This window comes from Carassius auratus, unplaced genomic scaffold (genome assembly GCF_003368295.1).
Source record: "Carassius auratus strain Wakin unplaced genomic scaffold, ASM336829v1 scaf_tig00215261, whole genome shotgun sequence".
NCBI classification, from domain to species: Eukaryota; Metazoa; Chordata; class Actinopteri; order Cypriniformes; family Cyprinidae; genus Carassius; species Carassius auratus.
Window position 1 is genome coordinate 528723 of NW_020528011.1, and position 24250 is coordinate 552972.

Consider the following 24250-nt stretch of genomic DNA (forward strand, 5'->3'; position numbering starts at 1 on the left):
AAATTGCATTAAAATATTAAAACTAAATTATAAAATTATATATAATGTATCCGTTTTTTATATATATATAAAATTAATTAATAAAAATGATCTTATTTTTGACATTAATATTCATGTCAAATAAACTAAAAGAAAAACTATACATTTTCTTTATTATAGATAGATAGATAGATAGCTAGATAGATAGATAAAAAACTACAGTGTAATACTGCAGTATATAATGACTCAAATATAATTAAAACCAGAATATAACAAATGCTAAAATACACTGGAGCAAATTATGACAGAAAATTATTTTTCTTTATTTTGTGTATTTTATTTTAATGTTTATTTTATGTCTAGTTTAATTTTTTCTATTTTAGTTTTAGTAATTGAATAACAACCCTCATGTTAATCACGTTGTTTTTCTGTTTGTTTGTTTTTGTTTGCAATGGAACATAAATTAAGTCTTTTTTAAGCTCAATTCCATACAGAAACGGTTTATGGTAACCCAACTATTTCTCAACGCTCTAAAAAAACACCAAAAACTAAACAAAAACGAACTCAAATCTAATTGTCCATGTACTTCTAATGCACCAATCTGCTTATAATCTATAGCCCATAATGTGCAGATTCTTCTAGTAGCACATGACAGAAAGAGGAGTCATTTTTAAGAAGATAAAGGTTATAAAAGACAACAAAAGGCTTTACTTTGAAACAAGATCTAGGAGATTCAACAGATTTATATTTAATAGCTTTACTGTATGTTAGATCTCCCTTAAAGGACGCTGGGAATGAAATACTGATAAGGAACATGGGAATAACTAAGAAACATGAAGTTATGTTGAGCTTGTGCATGTAATCTCTTCAGGTTTCTGTAGTGCTGAGGGAATCTGAAGCGCAGTGTTTTCTCTAAAGTGCTTCTGCACTAAATACCTGCTTTGTGTCTTCGATGAACAAACGCTTATCTGAAGAGGTTCCTGTTGCCCTTCGCTCTCACACAAACACATCCTTCAAATACTGCCGAAATAAGCACAAACGTATCCATTGAAAAGCCGTGTCGATTGCAGTATTAAACAAGTTTTAACATCCACTGCTGTGATATATTTCCTTCACTAGCGTCAATTTTAAATTCCTTGCATTCTTTACATTATCCGAGCAAAACAAAATAACAATAGTGCAGTAAATATATATATATATATATATATCCTTAAAATCAAATATCTAAAATAATATTCTGAAGTGTCTGAATTGATTGGTTAATCTGCAAATATTTTATCTTCTTGCTTTTATAAAAAAATTATACACTAACAGTCAAAAGTTTGGAATAATTAAAAAATAAAATAAAATGAAAGAAGCCGCTTCTGCTCTCCAGGACTGCATTAAGCTGATTAAATTTACAGGAAAAATGTGAAATATTATTATGATTTAAAACAGCTGTTTTCTGTGTGAATCTGTGTTAAAGTGTAATTTATTTCTGTGATGCTCCGCTGTATTTTCAGCATCATTCCTCCAGTCTTCAGTGATCTTCAGAAATCATTCTGATTATGCTAAACTTGGCTATTTTATTTTAAACTGTAATATATTTCACAGCGTGTTTTTCTTGGAGTCTGGAGGGTTCTGGCTCCATCTCGTGTCACTAAAGAGCATCGCCTTGTCTAAAAATTAATAAAAGATCCATTAGTATTTGCAAAATGTGCGACATTTAAATGATAAATAAATGTTAAAGCATCTAAATTATATTAAATAAATAGTATTGAAATAAACATTAATCCTTGTGCTGTGCTGAAAATATTTTATGTTATTCTGTATTTAATATTGCTTGTAAATCTTTCATTACTATCAGCAAATCTTGTTTTTCTTTTTTAATTAGCACAAGTTTTGTTTATTTCTTTTCAGATCTGAATTAATGCACCTCTGTGTTTCAGTGAAAAAGCATTACTTGTAGATTATTTTGGCAAGAATCTTGGACTCGTGTTCTTCTGGGGTTTGTCAATGGGTTGAGGATGCATTTGCTTCCTTCAAGATGGATCTTCCAGTCTAATGCCTTTTTTAAAGTCCTTTTTTTCCGAGTTTCTTGAGGTTGTGTATTCCCCAGTGAAGCACTCCTCTGGCTTTTTCCTCTTTCAGTCTGATGTTATGCATTTCATATGAGTAGAAACCTCTATTTCTCTCTTTTTTTATTTTTATCTGATGTTGTTGTTGAACCTTCTTTCAAAGCAGATTAAAAACCATGCATTAAATTAAAACGACAAACTAAATGTACAGTGGACGATATCAGAATAGCTGCATTAAAACTCCTGAAAGAATAATAAAATCAGCATTCACGATGCACAGCAAACTCAATCCCAAAACATACATGAAAATAAAAAATAATAACAATGAGAAGTTGTTTTGAGAGACTGATTGAGATTCTGTAGTAATGAAGAATGCTTTCAAAGCAATGCTGGATTTTTATCAGATCTCAGATCAGTTTCATCAATTTATAGACATTTTTAATTAGACATTTGTGTAATTAAGAGGAGGAGTAGTTAATAGTCTCTTACTGGCCTCTATTAATTTTTTATTGCATTTAAAGTCTCTCAATAAAATATTTGTAATGGGTTTTAAAAAGCTGTTTTCATGCATGTTTAAGTTTTTGTTTAATTTACACACTTTTGATGTTTCGTTTGTGTTTTGAGTGCTTCAAAACAGTAAATCATTTCACAACGCCAATGGTTCGATTGTTTCAAAGCTTCGAAAAAGGATTTGTTTCTCCCAACACTAATAAACACTTTATATATTAATTGATCAGAATGATATTAGAATGATTTCTGAAGGATCATGTGAGACTGTGCTATCAAACGATTAATCACATTGCAAAATAAAAGTTTTTGTTTACATTATGTATGTGTTCTGTGTATATTTATTATGTGTATATATATATATATATATATATATATATATATATATATATATATATAAACACACACACACACACACACACATACATACAGTATATATTTAATATATATAGCTATTTCGTAATTTGACTGCATATTTTATCAACTAAATGCAACCTTGGTGAGTAAAAGAAACTTATCAAATGCATAAGGAAAAAAAATCATAATCTTTATATAGACCTAATAACATACACCATAATAAGGAGATGGTATTTTTAAGCAAGTACCTTAATTGTAATCAAATATGGCAATTAAACAATACACCGGAGTGATCCAACGTTCGTGAACTTAACATCTCATACAACTTGATGAAATACTTACTTTTGTTTACTTGAAAAAAAAAAAACAGCAATGTGTTTATTATTGAAAATGTGAGGAGGACTTTTTAATTGAAGGTTTTAGGTCAAGAAGTTTGGCTGACAGAAATGTTTGTGAATCTCTGGGATTTTAACTGTATGTAACATCACACTTATCTTATGTTATTAGTACTCAAAACTTTAGTAACTCTTAAAAGTCATTAAGATCGTGTACAATCGGCTTCACCGTTACGCGCGCCAAAAAAAAAAAACTGAGGTAATCATTCGACGCCATTCAATCCTTCAAATACTCGATTAAGTGTTGTGTCGTTACACTTGAACAGAGAAATAGCGACTTCGACTACAACTGTGAATGTAAACTTACTTACCGATTATAACGTGTCTTGAAGTAAAATCACCTCACCTCAGAAAAGCGCGCCATTTCTGCCCAAATCGCGCGCGCTGCCAGAGGGTGCACCTGACCTGATGACATTTCCACACAAGATTGACGTTGAAATATGAATAATGTAAAGTAGAAAATAAATAAAAACTTTATGTTTCAGCAAATTAATTTTTTAAGAAGAAAAAAAAAAAAAACTAAACAGTCAGCATGCTTCACATATAAGTTGAGCGATAGGTTACATCTCTTAAGGGAACAACAGTTCCTTCAAAAGTAAAATAAATAAATAAAACATAAGACCTACTTTATTCTATGGAGAACAAAGGATCTTTAACTGCATCTTTTTTCAAAACAATGAAAGTGAATGGGACTGAGATCATAACTCCCTTACACTGTTCCTAACATATCAATTAGTTTCCCACATAAGAAAATACATTTTGGGGTGTTCACGGTCCCTTGTCAAAGTAAGGGTCCTTTTTACAATAAAAGTCTTGTAGTCACAAAGCCTCACTGTGACAGTAATGAGGACCAAAAGTACATTTTTTGGTGAACTATGCCTGTAAGTATGATGGCTTGAAACCACAAGGTGGCGTTAAAGGCCAGCAAAACCAATTTAATATAACCATAGTGGAAACTTCATGGGTCATTATTTCAAGGAAATATTGTGAACATTTCACCCAGTCGTTTGGATTTGACAGCAGTGTTGTTTTAATATATTTGTGATAATATTATAGCTTTTATTAATATTTTGAATATGTTGTCTTCATTTTAATTTGAATGTTTTAGTAATTTGTTTTTTTGTCATTATTATTTTGTCATATTACACTTATCCAAATTTGAAATATTTTTTTATTCTGATCAACAAAAGCCTATGTTAGAAACTTATTATTATTATTATTTGTATTGTTGAAATTTCTCACTAATAATATTCACATTTCCCCCAAAGTTCCTTGAGTGTATTCCACTGAAACTACAATTAAATAAAAAGCCCTTCAAACCTTTGTTTAGTGCTAAAATGTCAGTCACAATCACGCTTTAACACACAAATGCACGACACAGAATACAATTAACACGTTCTTGTAAGATGAAAATATAAAACACGTTTTCTTTATTTCCTGTATATAGACATATACCACTTGAGATTTGGAGAAAAGCACATATGAAGGTTATTTTATGATGGATTTCTTCAGACAGCTGAATGCAGAGACAGAAAAGTTCTCAATTACAAATAGTAAAAAAACAAAAACATTAGAAATTAAATCCTAAATGCTTCTAACGCAGTTACAGAAGTCTGTCAAATACCAACTGTCTGCAAGTGGCTAATAACGGTTTTCATCTGTACACGAGAAAATTTGTACAAAATAAGAGATCTACCATTCAATAATAGATGGATCATAACAGTACATAATATGTACAATATCAGATGGAGCCATTTAGTAGGGGGACGCATACTAAAGGACACTTTGCAGTTGTATTTTCTTTCATGAAACGAAACGTAAAGTGAAATTCACCACAATGAAAGCTTCCAGTTGGAAAAAGAACGCAAGTTACGCTATTGACACCGGCGAGAAAAATCATCTTTCATAGACTATATTTTCCGATTTACAGCCGTGAGAGAAAAAACCCAAGAGAAAGGTCAGGAGGGAGAAAACCAACCAATTTAATTATTTGCACATTCAAATCGGACAGACGAGCTTATACGGGCCGAGAATAAAAACCGTACGACCGCAGAGAGAGAACTGCACCGTAGCTCCGACGAGGCCAAACCCAATGGGAGTTCAAACAATGGTTCAGAGGGATTCGTCCCAAACCGTACCCAAGAAAAAACAAACAAGTCAGAGAAAGTCGTTCAAGTTTATCAGGAGAACTTCTCTTTTGTCAGGCTTCTCTGGGTTCCGCATTTCTCGTTAGCCAAACCAGCGAAAACTACTTTTTTCCTCGATCTAAAAAGGCACTCTATGCAAATAAAGGCTTGGTTGAAAACTGGGTAAACAAACCGTTCGGTATTGCCTGTTTAAATGCTTTAACGCTCATTTAAAAACTAGTTCACCACCGTAAGGCCACTCGCCATTGTTTGAACAACCAAAATCTCCCTGGACGAACTTATTGCAAAGTATCTGGACAAAAACAAAAGGGTATTTTGCAAGCGTGATGTGAAATACACACCGAGTCGGTTTCATTTCAGAAACAAGTGAACACAAATCTGAACAGGGTTCGCTGCTCTCGGCCTCCGAACAACCTGAGAATCGTTCGCTCGCCCGAATAAAAGTGCGGTTCAAGCTCGAACGGATAGTTCACGCAAAAATGTAAATTCTGTCATTGATTACTCATCCTCATGGCGCTCCAAACCCGTAAGACCTTCGGAACACAAATTAAGATATTTCTGATGAAATCCGAGAGCTCTCTGATCCTGCACTGAGAGCAATACAACGGAAATGTTCGCAGTCGCAGACACGTAATCAGGATATCGTTAAAACAGTCCATATGACATCAGTGGCTCAACTACAATTCTGCAAAGCTACGAGAATACTTTTTATGCGCAAAGAAAATAACAATTTATTTAACAATTCTTCTCCCAGAGTTACGTTTCCCCCAGAACTCAATCAGCGTTGTTTACGTTTAGCATTTGCGCATTTCCTCCTGAACGTAAACAATAATGAAAACGTTAATAAAATTTTGGGAAAAGCGCAAACATGTGTTTTGATACTCTCCGTAATGGCAGAATACATGATTTGGAAGAGAAGAATTGTTAAATAAAGTCGTTATTTTTGTTTTCTTCGCGCAGTATTGTAATAGCTTCGTTAACCCCTGATGTTTCACTGATTTCTAAGTTTGTGGGCCTGGGAACATTTCAGTTGCATTGTTGTCAATGCAGGGTTAGAGCGCTCTCGGATTTCATCAGAAATATCTTCATTTGTGTTCTGAAGATGAACGGAGATCTTACGGGTTGGGAAAGTAATTAACAACAGAATTTTCATTTAGGAGTGAACTATCCCTTTAAGAGAGAGAAACGGACAAACGAAAGCGGAGAAGAGGATGAGTCAGGATCGAGGGGGTCTGGATGTGGGATGAGCTCCGGCGCGGTTGGTTCTGGACAGAACGTGTTCGTGTGTTTGTGGTCCTCCACCGCTGGTCATCTGTGCTGAAGGTGGTGACTGGGGTTCGGGCGTCTGTGGTCCTCTAGTGGCCGTCCTGGGCACCAATCATGTCCTCGGCACACCGGTGCGTCTCCAGGGCATTCATGGTGGAGGTATCCTGAGGCAGCTCGGACTTGCGTCGCATCAGGGGACGTTCTCTACGCTGGTCTCTGTGGATCTGCGTGGAGAGATGAGATAAAACAGTGTGAAAGGACATCTGCACAGAATATCCAGTGGGAAACAGAGGTGACATATCAAGAAAATCTGACGTTTCCAGGTTTTAAGTGTTATAATAATCAGGTCCCCTATGCATCTACCATCCAACGAAACGTGAAAACGATTAACTCCTTTTTCTCCAAGCGTCTCATAAAACGAGCGCGTCTGATTTCAATCACTTAGTGATGTCACAAAGTGATCTCACTCATTATAATAATCACCGCCTCTTAATCTAAGTTTCCACCCACATTGATTTCAGCACAATAAACTTGATAACCGGCACCAAAACAGATGTTTTTAGACGGCTTGAGCTGTAATGACGTATCTGTATTCTGGAAAAGGGGGCGGGGAGCAGCAGCTCATTTGCATTTAAAGAGACAGGCACGAGGCTGTTTCTGCTTAAACTCAAAATAGGCATTTTCAAAAGGATATTTTGGTTATTTTGAGATGAAACTTTACAGACACATTCAGGGACACCTGAGACTTGTATAACATTGTAAAAACATTGGCATTATATGTCTTCTTTAAAGGGTTAGTTCAGAATTCTCATTTTTGGGTGAACTATCCCTTTAACTGTGATTTAGAGAGATGATAAATCGATGAAGAATCGATTTCTGGACTGATTCTGAGATCTTCCGAATGCATGAGATTTCTTGATAGTTTTGTATTTGAATGGTTTCATTTGAGAGTAAATATTTCACTCTCTCTCTATGTCTGTAAGGCAAGTATACAGATAGTCAGCTATACAGCTTTAATAATATTTCACAATTTACTAATATATTTTACTGTATTTTTATCAAATAAAAAATGCCTTAGTGCACAGAAGAGATTAATATAAAAAAATATATATATAAAATAAAAATCTCATTGACCCCAAACCTTTCTTTAAATGTTAAAGCATCTCTTACCTGAGTGGCTTCTTCTTCTACGGTCTTCTTTAGCATCCTGACATCCTCAATGATCTGGTCTGTCTCCATGTCCATCGGACTGCTGAGGCTGCTGGAGTCGATGTGCATCACAAACTAAAGCAGAAAAAGTCATTATCAAAACCTCTGAAATACTATTGAATACATGCATCCATTTTAAATAAAGACAAATGCACAGTTTCCAATAACTACAGCAGTCAGGCATTTCAATAGTCAAAAAAAAAAAAAAAAGTAACTTGTTTGTGAAATAAAACTGATAGTGATAGTCGAAATGATCGTGACAATATATTGATCTGAATACATGACTAAAGTGAATGTGCTGGAGAAGACGAGCTCTGAGTAATGCTGCGGTGTCAGAGACGCTCACCTGTGGGTTTGATTTGGCCAGATTCTCAATCTTTATCCATGCCTCCTCACGCTCTTTCCACTTGGCCTTTTCTCTAAAGTTCAGAGAGAAAGAAAGAGTTTATCGACGACATGACTCAAAGTCTGAGTGAGTGTGTGAGTGTGTGTGTGTGTGTGTGTTAGAGAGTGTGTGTGTGAGTGTGTGAGTGAGTGTGTTAGAGAGTGTTTGTGCATGTGAGTATGTGTTAGAGAGTGTGTGTGTGTGTGTGTGTGTGAGAGAGAGAGAGAGAGAGAGAGACAGAGAGAGAGAGAAAGAAAGAAAGAGAGAGAGAGTGTGCTCTTGTTTTTGTATCATATCAGGACACAACTCTGTATAATGACATGGGTATGACACAGGTATTACAAGGAGAGGGTGACTTATGAGGACATAACCCATGTCCCCATTTTTCAAAACACTTATAAATCATACAGAATGAGTTTTTTTGAGAAAGTAAAAATGCACAAAGTTTCCTGTGAGGGTTAGGGTTAGGTGTAGGGTTGGTGAAGGGACATAGAATATACAGTTTCTACAGAATAAAAACCATTACACCTATGGGATGAACACACTTTACACAAAAACAAACATGTGTGTGTGTGTGAGAGTGAGTGCAAGTGAGTGCGTGTGTGTGTGTGTGTGTGTGTGTGTGTGTGTGTGTGTGTGTGAAAGAGCTTCCTACTTGTTCTTCTCGGCCCTGAACTGCTGTGTGCAGTCGTCAAACAGCTTCTGATTCATCTCCATGAAGAGCTTCAGAGCGTTATAGATCAGCCCATGGATCGTCCTGGAGACAGGAAGAGGAAGTGACATCAGAGACATCAAAAGACTCTTCATCTGAACAGTGTGGATGGACTGAAACGCTTTTAAAGTGAAGGAGCCATACCATTTAGAGACTTATAGATAATAAATAAAATGTTCAAATCTACCGTGTAAAGCACAGGCAGCCAGAGTAAGGATTGTACAACTGGAGTGATACGATTTCAATTTCTTTAGATTTTATATATAAATATATCAGAATAAAGGCTTGTAAACAGTGGCTCACTTGTTCCAGTGGGTTTTGGAGTTTCGGTACAGCGAGGGGAACATGATGGGCAGGATCCTGGCAGCGTTATCGCTGATTAAACTCATGATGTACTCGTTATTCCAGTAGTAGAGCGCTCGCTCTGCGACCTGAGGACGACAGGAGTGTGATTACAGTTAGACAGGTACTCCTTCATGAGCTCGAGCTGCTTCTGTGTGTCCAGCAGACCTGGAAGTGTGGACTGGAGACACATTTGGCCAGCTGTCTGAAGAGCGGCTCCATCACTTTAACAAACTCTGACGGCTCGATGACGTCCAGGATCTCTTCCAGCTCGTTCAGAAACATCACTTCCTTCGGACTGTGAGTCTTTGGCCAGTATTTGAGAAGAGCCATCACCACCTGAAACCAACAAAACACTCCTCACACACTACACCAGCGGCCAACAGCTCGCCATAATTACCATTTTAAGCCTCTTCTGCTAACCAAAGCTGCATTTATTTGCTTTTTAAAAAAAATGAAACAGCTGTTTTCTATGTGAATGTGTTAAAATAATTTATTTCTGTGATGCACAGCTGTATTTTCAGCATCACTCCTCCAGTCTTCAGTGTAACATGATCTGCAGAAATCATTTTAATATGCTGATTTACTGCTCAAGAAACATTTCTGGTTATTATCAATGTTGAAAACAGTTTATATTTTTGTGAAAACTGTGATGCATTTTATTTTTCAGGATTCAAAGATGAATAGAAAGTTCAAAAGAACAGCATTTATTCGAAATAGAAATCTATTGTCACATTATAAATGACTTCACTGTCACTTTTCATCAATTTAACGCATAAATAAAAAAAAAGAAAGAAAAAAACAATTTCACAATAAAAAAGTTAAATGGTGCAAGTCTAATACTAACGCATAAATAAAAATAATAGAAATAAAAATAATTCCTAAAAATTTCATTTTTGTCATGCAAATTAACTTAAGTTTCAGCCTGAAGCTCAATATATAGTGAATATAGTTATAGTTACTAGTAACTTCTCACAAATAGTTATTGAGTTACTGAGTTAATTAATCAGTCAATTAGAATAACTAAATTTATCCTAGAGTTACAAATGCATGAATAATATCTTGGTATTTTAAACATGAAACATTGTATACTGATATTTACAATTATTTGAAAAATGAAATGATGCTTCACATGTGAAATGAAAACCGTGTAAGTGTAAGAACACTGCTAGGACGCATCGGCAAAAATAAGCATATGCCTTTTCAGCAGGAATAACAGAAAATAAGCATATTCTGATAAAGAACAGAAGAGAAAACAGCTTTGTGAGAGCAGAGAGAGCACAGAGAGTGAGAGCAGAGAGAGAGAGAGCAGAGAGAGAGAGAGCACAGAGAGAGAGAGCAGCAGAGAGAGAGAGCAGAGAGAGAGAGCACAGAGAGTGAGAGCAGAGAGAGAGAGAGCAGAGAGAGAGAGAGCAGAGAGAGTGAGAGCAGAGAGTGAGCAGCAGAGAGTGAGCAGCAGAGAGAGAGCAGCAGAGAGAGTGAGAGCACAGAGAGAGAGAGCACAGAGAGAGAGAGCACAGAGAGTGAGCAGCAGAGAGAGAGAGAGTGAGAGCAGAGAGTGAGAGCACAGAAAGTGAGAGCACAGAAAGTGAGAGCAGAGAGCACAGAGTGAGCAGCAGAGAGAGAGAGAGAGAGAGAGAGCACAGAGAGTGAGCAGCAGAGAGAGAGAGAGAGAGAGAGAGCACAGAGAGTGAGCAGCAGAGAGAGCACAGAGAGTGTGCAGCAGAGAGAGAGAGCACAGAGAGTGAGAGCAGAGAGAGCACAGAGAGTGTGCAGCAGAGAGAGAGAGCACAGAGAGTGAGAGCAGAGAGAGCACAGAGAGTGAGAGCACAGAGAGTGAGAGCAGAGAGCACAGAGTGAGCAGCAGAGAGAGTAGAGAGAGTGAGCAGCAGAGAGAGCACAGAGAGTGAGAGCACAGAGAGTGAGCAGCAGAGAGAGCACAGAGAGTGAGAGCAGAGAGACTGAGAGCAGAGAGAGCAGAAAGAGTGAGCAGCAGAGAGAGAGAGCACAGAGAGTGAGAGCAGAGAGACTGAGAGCAGAGAGAGCAGAAAGAGTGAGCAGCAGAGAGAGAGAGCACAGAGAGTGAGAGCACAGAGAGTGAGCAGCAGAGAGAGCACAGAGAGTGAGAGCAGAGAGACTGAGAGCAGAGAGCACAGAGAGTGAGAGCAGAGAGAGCACAGAGAGTGAGAGCACAGAGAGTGAGAGCAGAGAGCACAGAGTGAGCAGCAGAGAGAGAGAGTACAGAGGGTGAGCAGCAGAGAGAGTAGAGAGAGTGAGCAGCAGAGAGAGCACAGAGAGTGAGAGCACAGAGAGTGAGCAGCAGAGAGAGCACAGAGAGTGAGAGCAGAGAGACTGAGAGCAGAGAGAGCAGAAAGAGTGAGCAGCAGAGAGAGTGAGAGCACAGAGAGTGAGAGCACAGAGAGTGAGGAGCAGAGAGAGTGAGCAGCAGAGAGAGCACAGAGAGTGAGAGCACAGAGAGTGAGCAGCAGAGAGAGCACAGAGAGTGAGAGCAGAGAGACTGAGAGCAGAGAGAGCAGAAAGAGTGAGCAGCAGAGAGAGAGAGCACAGAGAGTGAGAGCAGAGAGACTGAGAGCAGAGAGAGCAGAAAGAGTGAGCAGCAGAGAGAGAGAGCACAGAGAGTGAGAGCACAGAGAGTGAGGAGCAGAGAGAGCACAGAGAGTGAGAGCAGAGAGAGAGCAGAGAGAGCACAGAGAGTGAGAGCAGAGAGAGTGAGAGCAGAAAGAGTGAGCAGCAGAGAGAGTAAAGAGAGTGAGAGCAGAGAGAGAGAGCAGAGAGAGCACAGAGAGTGAGCAGCAGGTGGCGCTGAGACGCACCGGTTCTGTGAGTGTGCTGTCCTTCTCCAGAAACTGAACCACACAGTACGCCAGCTGAAGGACCAGAAACAACAACATCAGCCAATCATTCACAATGCACAAAAACACAATGTCATTAATATAATGCATATGCACGTTAAATTTTTGATCTAGTTAGATTTTCCTGAAGGAGAATCTAATATGGAAAGAATTTGGAATATACATGTAAAATATGTTACAAAGTTTTCTATACATTATTTATATATTTAAGTAAAAGTGTCTTTATTTACATTTACTTTCTATAGTTAAACTGTTTTAATTATATAAATGATTACAAAATAATTTATAATATAAAATAAACTCATACCATGTATAACATATGTACATTTATGAATATATATATTCATATACACACATATTAAGAATTTTGCTGAATGTTTTTTTGTTAATTCTGCATTCAAATGAATCTCAATCAAACTGCAGAAGTGTTATTTTGATTAGGTAAAACAAATGGCAGCTTACTAGCGCAATAAAGTACAATAAAAACAATAAAAACCATGACTTTTTAAAATAATAATAAAAAACAAACGGAGATAGTTTTTGCTTAAAACTCTTCAAATATACACACACACACACACACACACACATATATATATATATATAGATAGATAGATAGATAGATAGATAGATAGATAGAAAAAAAATATTAATGTGGAAGGGAGTAGATTTCGTCAACAATTACTTGAAAAACAAAATATTTGTTCTTTAATTCTGCACGAATAACTTTATGATCTCATAAAGCAAAATCTTCATTCAGAAAAATGGTAATTACAAAATACAAGAGTAAAACATCTGCATTATTACAATGATGAGCATTTTAGAAAATAAAAAATGTAAGAAATCATCAAATAAATAATGTCCTATGTTAAAAGATTTACTCTTAATTATCTGAAAGAGGGAGTGTGTGTGTATTATACATACATATATATTATATATATATTATATATGCTTAATTAGAATGAAACAAACATGGTGTAATAAGTTACAAAGAAAAATGAAGTTTTCAACAAACTGTGACACATGAATGGATATAAGCTCCAGGTCGTACCTGTGGGTGATAAACACTGAGGGACTTGACTTTATGCAAAGGTAACAACACTTTTAAAAGGAAGATTTTGTGCTCTTCTTTCAGCGGTAAGGCGAAGCCGTTAATGATGCTGGAGGACAAGAGAAAAACAGAGAATAATTACAAAAACTTGATGAATGAGGTTTCAAACACAACAGAACAGAGACAGCAGATCATGAACGATGAAAGACACCAATATCATTACTAAACATTATTATAATGCCAATTCATTAAGCAAATTGGATTTGAGAGCAGAGATAGATTTTATAAACAAAAAATGTTTCATACCTTCCTAATATTTCCAGAAGTTCGGCTATTCCGTTATGATGCTCTGTTTCATAGATGAAGCTGTAGAGAGATAAAACATATATTGTGTATCAATTTATATATTGCAGATATTATATATCAATCAATAAAATCATAATATAACATCAATTGATCCAGAGCTCCCAGAAATCTAAACTGATTGAGGGCTGTGGGCCAAAGATAAATGTTATAATAAAATGAATTACATTTAAAAAATAATTCAACATTTAAACAACTTTTTTTGTTTTATTTTTATTAAATTCTTTTTCAAATGCAAAAAAACTAAATGTTATATTAAAATGAAGAAAAAAATAATAATAATAATAATTTGACATTTAAACAACTGAAATTAGAAATGTATTAAAAAAAATTAATTGCAAAAAAAAAATTTTTTTTAAGAAAAATCTAAATTTGAAATGAAGATGGTTCAAGGGAACTTAGTTTTTTTTTTATTTTCCAAATCAAATAAAAGGTTATCGGGGGTCAACTTCGGCAGATATTATATGCATTTTTACTCATGTTATGAGTAATGTCATGTTATGAAATTAGTGTGAGGCGTTTTTTTTTAAAATTAATTTAATAAAGAACAAGTCACTAGAATCATATTGTATTTACATTTTTAAGTTGACTAGTTAAAAATCGTAAAAAAAAAAAATAAAAAAAATAAAAAGTCAAATGTTCGGTAAAAAAAATTAAAAATAAAAAACTTTATTGCCCTGTTGAATGCATTGCAAGTCCTGGGTCATATTTTGCAGTCTCACCTATAGAAAATGTTATTAATCTGTTTCCGGATGTACGCTCGGAGACCCAGGAACTTCCCGTAGATGCGGTGGAGGGTCGTCTTCAGGAAGTCACGCTCGCGAGGATCTTCACTGTCAAACAGCTCCAAGAGCTGCGATCAGATCAGATCAGACATGCCTTAAAACGGCTGATCGGACATCAACTGATCCATTTTCTAATGCAAAACTCTCTGGTAATCATGCAAATCATGCAAAAGTGACTTGATGACCCACACAAAACATCTGTTTTCAGAGGACATTAATATTATTGGGATTAAAAAATTAAGGGTATAATAAAGAATTTGTGTATAGCACACATTAATGCATCAAAATAAAGCATGAAAACATACACATTTATTAAATATATTAAATAAAACAGCATTTGGAGTCCTACCTATGCATTTTGCCATTTTAATGTTAACGATTAACCGATTTTAATAATTTCTTCAATGTCAAGTGATTGTTAAAAACAGATAACCAAACGAATCAGCCTGAACACATTTCAACGCACCTGCATCACAAACTTCTGGTCGATGTATTTCTTGGCTATGTTTGGTTGAAAGTCTGGTGACTCTAAAAACCGCAGGAAAAATTCATAAACGAGCTGTGGAAAGAAAAATATGTATTTGAAGGATGCATTTATAAGTCGTTTAGTGGGAAATTATATTGTATACAGATAAGTGCACACATTATTCTCATCTACAGGATTTTTACTGTATTGCAATGAAACAATATTGTAATAAAATGAATTTGTTAACAAGAAAAAGACTGTAACAAATAATAGCGTTATATACATATTATATATACACCATTCAGACGCTTGGGACTGGTGCGTCTGAAAGAAGTCTTTTCTGCTCACCAAAACTGCATTTATTTGATTCAAAGTACAGTCAAAATTGTGAAATATTATTATAATCTAAATCATCGGTTTTCTGTGTGAATCTGTGTTAAAGTGTAATTTATTTCTGTGATGCTCCGCTGTATTTCCAGCATCATTCCATCATTCCAGCCTTGATGAATAAAAGTAGTAATTTCATAATAAAAGTCCACCTGCAGGTGAGGCCAGGCCGCTTCTAGCGTGGGTTCATCCTCCTCGGGGTCAAACTCTGCTCCGGTTGGGTTGGACGATGGAGGTAACGTCCTAAACATGTTGACTGCAAACTGAAACAAACCCCATAAGATGAAAAACGTGTGTATAGATGCATATCTGGTTACTGAGAACACACTAAAGGAGAACGTTTTGATCAATGAACCGTGCATTCAGCTTGATGATTAATAAAACATGGCAGAACATGCACAAATTAATCAGAAGAGGCGGTTTTAATCCTCCCGATCGCAGCACTTTGAAGTTCTTGCCTTTAATCATCAAAGCGTGTGTGTGTGTGTGTGTGTGTCAGGAAATGTGCTCGAGAACATATTATCATGCTTATTTGGGAAGTCCATTTGCACTTGGATAGGCCTCGGCTTCACATCAGCTGTGGGCTCTAATAAATATCAAAGCGGTGTAATAACTGCAGCTGGCAGAAGCACGAGGTCAAGCGCAGGTCAATCGACGCTCTGCTGCTCAACGCAAAGCTGTCGCCCAAAAACTGGACTTTAAAAGGACGGCGAAGCCCACAGATCTGCCGAACGCTCAACACAACCGTGTACGGCTGAGCGATGATGCACTATCAGCGGTTTATATATTCAAATCCACTTCAGCATCAGTGTCTCATCAATGGAAGTGAATGGGTGCCGTCAGAATGAGAGTCTGATAAAAACATCTCAATAATCCACAGCACTCCAGTCCATCAGTGAACATCTGGAGAAGACAAAACCTGAAACACATCCAGCATTAAGATGATTTTATCTGTGCAGATTTCTCTCCTGATTCAGACCAGAACACGTCTTCACTGGAGGAAGTGTTATTATGGATTATAGACTCTGTGTGTTTGAGTTAAAATCATCTTAATGCTGGATGTGTTTCAGGTTTTGTCTTCTCCAGATGTTCACTGATGGACTGGAGTGCTGTGGATTATTCTGATGTTATTATCAGACTCTCATTCTGACGGCACCCATTCACTTCCATTGATGAGACACTGATGCAGTGCTACATTTCTACAAATGAAGTTCTAAGCAATGCATATTACTAACCAAACATTAAGTTCTGATATATTTACTGTTGGAAACTTACTAAATATCTTGATGGAACATGATCTTTACTTAATATCCTCAAGATTTTTGTCATAAAAGAGAAATGTATCTTTGTGACTCGTACTGTGTATTTCTACAGATATCCCCCAGAGACTGAAGACTCATGTTTTCTGCTCCGAGACACAGATATATACAGTGTTTGTGTGTTTCTCTCACCATGTGCACCACCTCGGGGTAGATGGGCTCGGTGATGACGTTCCTGTTGTGGGTGATGTACTCCACCATCTCGCTGAGCGCCGCACGCTTCACCTCTTTCCATTTCAGGTCACTCAAGGGGTCAGAGATGAAGTCGAAGAGGACGCAGCACTGACGCAGCTTCTGCACGAATAACTTCTCCTGCTCGGCCGGAGGAACATCTACACACACGTTAAGAGTGTGTTAAGAGTGTTTCATCCAGTCATAGCTCTTTCGGTGTAACTGTATGAAAGCTGCTGCTGTCAGATCTGGTCTGATTGTGATCAAGTAAAATTCATATTTGAACTAAAACTGATTTGTTTTCCTTTCACATCATCACTGTATCAGACTATAAACGAGTCAAATATAACACTTCACAAACACATCGTTTTGAGATCTTGTAATATTTTGTGTAAAAGCAATGTCAGGCTTCACAGGGTTAAAGCGACGCTGCAGCTGCAGGGTTTTTCCTGGACTGACGTCAGAGGAACAGTATATTTTGGGCTTCTCGAAACGTTTCGATCACATGGTTTCCTTTAAAGCTGCACATGAGCGCTGTGTTACTTCAGCACACACACTGACGGAGGAGTAGGTGTCTCTCTTCGCTGTCGTCTGTGATGCATCGATGCCTCTTCTTCAGCTGTATCATCATCAGAGTCTTCAGCTGCGATCAGGACTTGAGCGCGTTTTCTTCACTAAAGGTCACGCCTGTGAGAAACCGGCCTCACGCTTCCCTTTCTGCACATGGGAGTGGTGATTGTGGTTAACATGTGAGAACAGCAGTGCAATGACATTTGAGGCGCAGACGTCAGCGTCAACAACTAATGCATGAGCAGAACTGATCTCGATCTGCAGTGCATTCACACACCAGCACTTCACATACTGCATGCAAATATTCTGTGTGCATTCATTAATGCATCCCATAATGCAATGCAATCTTGTTTTTCCAGAAGCATGTTTATCTGAGATAATTACAGGATTCCACTTATTGCATCATGTGAGTCTAAAGATGCTTTTAAAGTTAATTCAGATAACACTAGACTGTGTGCAGAATATAATATATGCGCCAATATGTATTGATAAATGTTTCTAGACTACATGCAAGTGGCATCCACTTATCTAATAAATTAAGTGGTTATTTTATTTATTCATGCTTTTTTTATGAAAACTTTTTGCAATCTGATTGAACGAGTAAAAATAAGGGCTGAAAATACACTATTGTATAATTCGGAATAATTTAGATTTCTGATGTTTAACGCAAGTCAAGGGAAATCCTAGGGATATTTAATAACGTTTACAGTATGCATGCAGGAATAGTTCAAGGAGTATGTTAGTTAAGATTAGCAAACTGAAACAAAACGCATGTTTAAAAAAACAAATCATTTACGCGTGAAGAATCATCTGAACGTGAAGCGAAGGAAACTCAAAGCCATCAGGATGCAGTTTCTCTGCGGCTTGAGCTCACATGCATTTACATGCACTCTTCCTGAAGCCGTGACCTCACTTCCCTTGACTGTTTGGGGGGATGGGAGGCTAGTTAAACAGCCCCCCCCCTTCTCATCCAGTGCACTGTAAACAGAGTTTTCCCCTTCCACGCTGCGCTTCAGATGCATGTAAGATGCATGGGTTATTACAGCCACAAATGTTGCATAAATGCGTACAGATGCAGTGTAGGAGTCAGCTCGCTGTTAATGTAAACAAAGACGTCTCCAGCGTCTCCCAAACGGAGCAAATTCTTCTGCTTTCGTAACGGTGGCCACAAATCATGGCATAGCAAGCTCCCTCGTCTCTCCCTGCCCACACAGACACAACAAGACAAACGTCTCACCTCTAAAGTGCATCAGGGCCACCGGCTGAAAGGGCCCGTTGGCGCTCGGAGCATCCAGAACCATCCTGGACTCCTCTCTAGAGCATGTCAACATCTACGGCTCGGATCGGGCGCGAGACGGCTAGGACGAGCTGTTAGCCTCCATTTTAGCACAAACACTCTCAGCAGAAAATGAAGCTCCGCTGCTGGAGGGAAGCAGCTAGTTAGTGATGTCAGCCGTCGAAGGGAGGCCACCGATTGGCTGGAGGAGATCACGTGATCTCAAGCAGCAGAGGGCTGGCTGGGGAGGCTGCTGATTGGCTGGCGGGGGCAGGGGAGGGCGGGAGCTGTGGGTTTGATTGACGCATGCAGAGTGTGTGTGATTGGTCAGCTTACAACGGGAAGAAAAGTGTGAGCTGAGAATACAAGCAGAAGACATCGGCTGGACTTCTCCTGGTGTTTCAGTGATTGAATTAGATTTGATTCCAGTGAATTCATCAATCTAATCACTTATTCTTACATTTAAAAAACATTAGTGACTAATGAAATGTATTTTAGTTTTTTTTTCTTTAAATTCTGTCATCTTCATTTTCATATTAAACTTTAATTATAAAAATTAATTTAATTACATTCAGAGATTTTTAATGCTTTTTTTAATAAAAAAATATTTTTTTAATAATTACATTTTAATTAATTAATCAATAGAATGTATAAAAAAGTAACAATTTCTTGCCCTTTGAAATATGTTACTTTTTATCAAATTGTGTTTTCCTTTTTTTTTTTGATGACTGAGTTTAATTTTAATCATCAAACAGGATGCCTACTCAAAATTAACAACTTAATGCTTTATTAAAATGTGTTCAATAATAGTGCCATAAAACGCTTTTTATTTTATTTCATCCAAATTCTCAGTTTTACACTATTCATTTTCTAGACTCAAGTTTTTAACGGCAGAATTTTATTTTTTAAATGATGCCTAATCAATTTAAATAATAAAAACTAACACTTTTTAAAAATTGCATTCTGTGTTTTATTATTTAATCCAAATTTAGTATTAAAAACGGAAGTAATCAACTAACTGCATGCAACTTAAGTCATCTTTTAAAATGTAACCGAGCTAAATCTGAACGATTCCTGTTTTTAGGCAGAAGAAGAGTTGCACAACACATTCCCGTGTTCTTGTCATCACAAAAATCATCGGGCCCTGAATCCTACAGCACAAGATTCCCAAACTATTAATGCTTTGTTTATAGCATTTCTTAGAGAGACCTATCACACCACACAGAACAAAAAAACCAGCAAGTAGCAACCACTCACAACACTCTGTAGAGCCGGCACCCATTCACAAAAGCCCAGCATCACTCAGACAGATGCATCATGTTAAAAAAAAAATACTGCACAAAAAAAAAAAGAAGAAAAACTCAGAAGCCAATATAAAATATAAAATGCACATATTATATATTAACGGAAAGAAAAAAAAATTATTATAGGCTATTATATTATATATAACTGGTATACTGTAATTGTAAATGTATACTATATACTAGCAGTGAAAATGTAAACTTAGGAAGAAATCTGTCTCTCTTACATCTTAATCAATAACATGCATTAATGAAATATGATTACATAACGCTCTCGTTCCGAGTAACAGTTTGACACGTGAGGATCGTTAATGGTCTTTAATTAGCTCAGACGTGAGAAAATAAAGATCTAAAGAGGAAGATCAAGTAATATATGAAATGATGACACACACCGCAAACGAGGAAGTGAAAGCAGCTTCATACTTTCACTGATATCAGCTCAACAGCATCAGCATCGGCTCTTTTCTCTCTCGCTCCCAGTAAACACACAGCTAAACTCTGACTGACGCTCAAAGCTTCATCAAGCACACAGAGCATTAACTCATTTATCCAATTTCTCAGGATGTTCTATATTAATTAGATGATTTAGATAAAAAGTCTAAAGCTAAATAAATAAATATCAATGTATATATGTATATGAAAATGTGCATGCTGTTGCAGAATAGAAAATATTAACATAAACAGCTTATATATATATAAATGAGCATAAGATTAGATATTGCTCGTCAAGGTTGTATTTATCTGATTACAAATATAGAAAAAAAACAGTAATATTTTAAAACATTATCGCAATTCAAATAACATGTTATTAAACTTTAGAATTCATTCCTTAAATTGTCATCAGCCGTTACTCTTAATCTTATTTAACACAGTAAGTCGAAATGTAATTATTACTCCGCTTCTGAAACGAGTTTTCTCGTCTGCTGATGTGATCATGTCCGTGTGGGCGGGGCTTAGTAACACTGACCAATAATATGGCAGAGCACTTTTGACCAGCCAATCAGAGGAGGTGCGTGTCACCTTTGAGCGCGGGCAGCTTCTGCAGCTCTCGGTTGTTGCTCAGACTGAATCGAGACGAGCTCGGACGCTTCTCCTTCTTCAGCGGAGCCTGAGATCCGGACGCTTTGCCCTTCAGCAGCTGTGTGACGGGCGGCACGCTGTTAGAGCCCTTCTTATTCGAGCCCTGAGGGAGAGAAACACCGAACATCCTCATCTCTCCAACACCATTTGTATCATGCTTATGCACTTTTGCTGAATGAACAGAGGAATAACCAGAACATTTATATCAGCGGCTCACATCTGTAACTAACAAGCTCCAAACATATCCTTACAGCACAGATGCAATGTTCAGACAGAGCTTATATCCGATTTTTTATAGCAACAATTTACAATAGAGATTTTTAAATACAAACAACTTTTGAAACATTTAAATGCAATTTTTTTTTTGTAACAATGTCCAATAAAGTTGCACGTCATAAACACATTTTTCTTATGTTTTTGTCTCATGTTTTTAAAGTAGCAATTTACAAGAATTTCTTTATATTTTTAAATGTGTAGCTTTATTGTGTACTGCAATGTTATTGTTTTTTATGGTAACGATTTAAACTAAAGGTTTACAGTTTTAAACACATCTTTATGTTTTTGAACAGTTTTAACACATTTTTTATGTTTTACTAACAATTTACAAAAAGTTTGCCAAATTGTAAACTTTTTTTTTTTACGATTTACAATAGTTTTTAAAACACTATTTAAATATTTTTCCTGTTTTTTTTTGTTTTTTTTTGGGTAACATTTTAAAAACTAACGCTGTCAACCGATTAATCGCATCTAAAATAAAAGTTTATGTTTAATCTGTGTACATGTATGATGTATAAAGACATACATGGATCAAAGACGTTTAGATGTCCGCATCAAAAGAAATGTACAAAAGTGATTCTGTGTCCATAGAAAGCACATTAAATGTAAGTAAAATGTCTACTTTTAAGGTTTCAAATAAGTTTTTAGAGAATAAAATGTCAAAATTTGGTTGAAATAATGTTACATTGTCATTCAGTGTAACACAATATTTATGCAAAAACTCAAACAACGTGTTTATTCTGACCTGTACATATTAAAATATCTAAAAGAATAATGGAGCATACTAAATGTTATTGTGTTTTAAATTAGTAAAAAATTCTTACTGACAAATGGGCAAAACCTAGGATAGTGGCAAATGTAAAAAATGTAAAACTACAACTCATTAGTGTTTGGGGTGGAAGTAATTATTCTTTTAAGATTGTTACACTGGATGACATTTTACTGGGTGGCTTCTGTAAATCAGGAGAAAATGTATGATATTTATTTTTTGCTCAGAAAAAACAAAAACTAAATTGCAATTAAATAAAACAGAAAACTTTTTGAATTTTTTGGCGGGGAAACTACAACAGTTTAAAAGTTTAAAGCAGTATTACACTTTTTTTTAATGCTTAAACACTTTTCGTCTTTGACCCATATAAAGTTTATACTTTGAAAACATGTACATTTATAGATTTATATTCATATATATACATAAATAAATATACATGGTTCACACATGAATATGCAAGACTCGATGCATAAAATGATCTTTAATCTGAGGCCAAACTGAGCATAATCTGAACAAAACATCCTGCATTAAAATAGGTTCTCCACATGATCAGAACGAGACACATTTTATATTTTGCATTGCAGATAACAGATAATTATATAAAATAGAAGCCAATAAATACATAAATAAATACACAAATACATAAAATAGCGCATTTTACTAAATTACCTCATGCTCAGAGTTATCCTGTCCTCCAGTTTTACTCACTTTTGCAGATTTTGGTGAATCCTAAAAAAAAAAAAAAAAAAAACATTTTCACCCTCAAAAAATGTTTTAATTATCGGCTAATAAAAACAGACCATTTGACTGACAGCTAGCATTAGCAATCCGGCTTAAGTATTTCACGTCCAAATCTGGACTCCAACACCAAATATAATAAAAGACATGCAATTCATTTTCAAAGAAGAGCATTTTGGACATTTCAGCGCGAATTTAGATGAAAGGGATATTTCTATAAACGAGAAACCATCCGTTTTACTCCGCTAACATGCTAAAGTTAGCTTCGCCGCGACACTGAACGCCCACTAAACAAACTGTACGAAAATACACATGTAAAGTGTCCTAAAGTGCTCTGTTTCGCCTCCAGGGCTGTAAATCGTGTAAAGTTTATAACCCAGAGAGTAACTCGTTGTGATAAAAGGAGAGCTTATGGTGGGCAGAGCTAGAGTTAGCATACATGCTAATGTCTCGAGCTGAGATCCGAGGCTAACGTTTAATAAATCCACATTTTAAGCACTTTTACAGGGTTTCTTCATCATTCAAACACCGCAGGTTGTGTCTCACCTTGTCTTTCTTGGTTTTATTCGGCATGGCACTCACACGCGTGTGTTTCCAGCCTGCAGACAATCAATGGAGCCGCTGTCAGTGTGTGTGTGTGTGTGTGTGTGTGTGTGTGTGTGCGCGAGATTCTATCTGCTGAAGTTACACACTGCGATCAGTTCAGTGCATGTGTTTTATTATTTTTACACTGAGGAGAAAATTAATAACTCAGTGTTGGCTTTCAGTAATGTGTAAACATAATATTATTTATCTTTATGGACTCGTGATCTCTCAAGCGTTTGAAATGTAAATTGTATTTTGTGTTGTTTTGCAGCCACCTGCTGGACACTCTCTGTATCTACAGATAATAATAACTTGGCACATTATGAACGTTTTATTTTTATGTATTTATAGTAACCATTTACAATAAGTTTGTACGATTTTTGCTTTTGTTTATTTAGTAACAATGTATAAAATACGACTGTAAACATTTTTTAAACACATTTAAACTTAGTTATAATCACTAGATTTGAAACATTTTTTTTTATTACCGGGTTTTTATATATATATATATATATATATATATATATATATATATTGTAAACTTGTTTTTTTTTTTAAGTTACAAATTTACAGTAAGACTTAACGGTTGTGTTTTAAGCATTTTTATTTTATTTACAGTAAGGTTAATTAGTTTTATGTCTTCTATAGTGCATTTTTTCTTTTTCTTTTGGACTATTATTTAAATTAAAAAGCAAATTTTTACAGTAAAATACAATAATAGGTATTCACCACTGTAATATTTAATTAAATTATGCTGTTTTTAATGTGTCTAGACAGGACGACTCTGAAGATTGCACTATGAAAGTAACAATTTTTATGTTTTTTTTTGTAACAACTTACAAGGTTTAACCCTTTAAATAAAATAAGAAGACACAGGTATCAAACGA

At 36.0% G+C, this 24250-nt stretch overlaps 1 protein-coding gene across 2 annotated transcripts; it reads right to left on the minus strand.

Annotated features, from left to right (window-relative positions):
• Positions 1-4697: 4697 nt before the first annotated feature.
• ppp2r5cb (protein phosphatase 2, regulatory subunit B', gamma b) lies at positions 4698-23458 on the minus strand. Of its 2 annotated transcripts, XM_026259789.1 has the most exons (16): positions 23325-23458; positions 22710-22769; positions 20936-21098; positions 16730-16929; positions 15431-15541; positions 14892-14984; positions 14363-14493; positions 13584-13643; positions 13278-13386; positions 12191-12244; positions 9525-9695; positions 9318-9445; positions 8958-9059; positions 8264-8336; positions 7879-7992; positions 4698-6932 (listed from the first exon to the last, which is right to left on the minus strand). In XM_026259789.1, the coding sequence occupies exons 1-16, from the start codon at positions 23349-23351 to the stop codon at positions 6798-6800; spliced, it is 1731 nt and encodes a 576-aa protein (XP_026115574.1). In that variant the 5' UTR covers positions 23352-23458; the 3' UTR covers positions 4698-6797. The 2 variants fall into 2 exon arrangements, with proteins under 2 accessions (XP_026115574.1, XP_026115575.1); XM_026259790.1 differs by lacking the exons at positions 20936-21098; positions 22710-22769; positions 23325-23458 and adding an exon at positions 18576-18798.
• Positions 23459-24250: the final 792 nt, after the last annotated feature.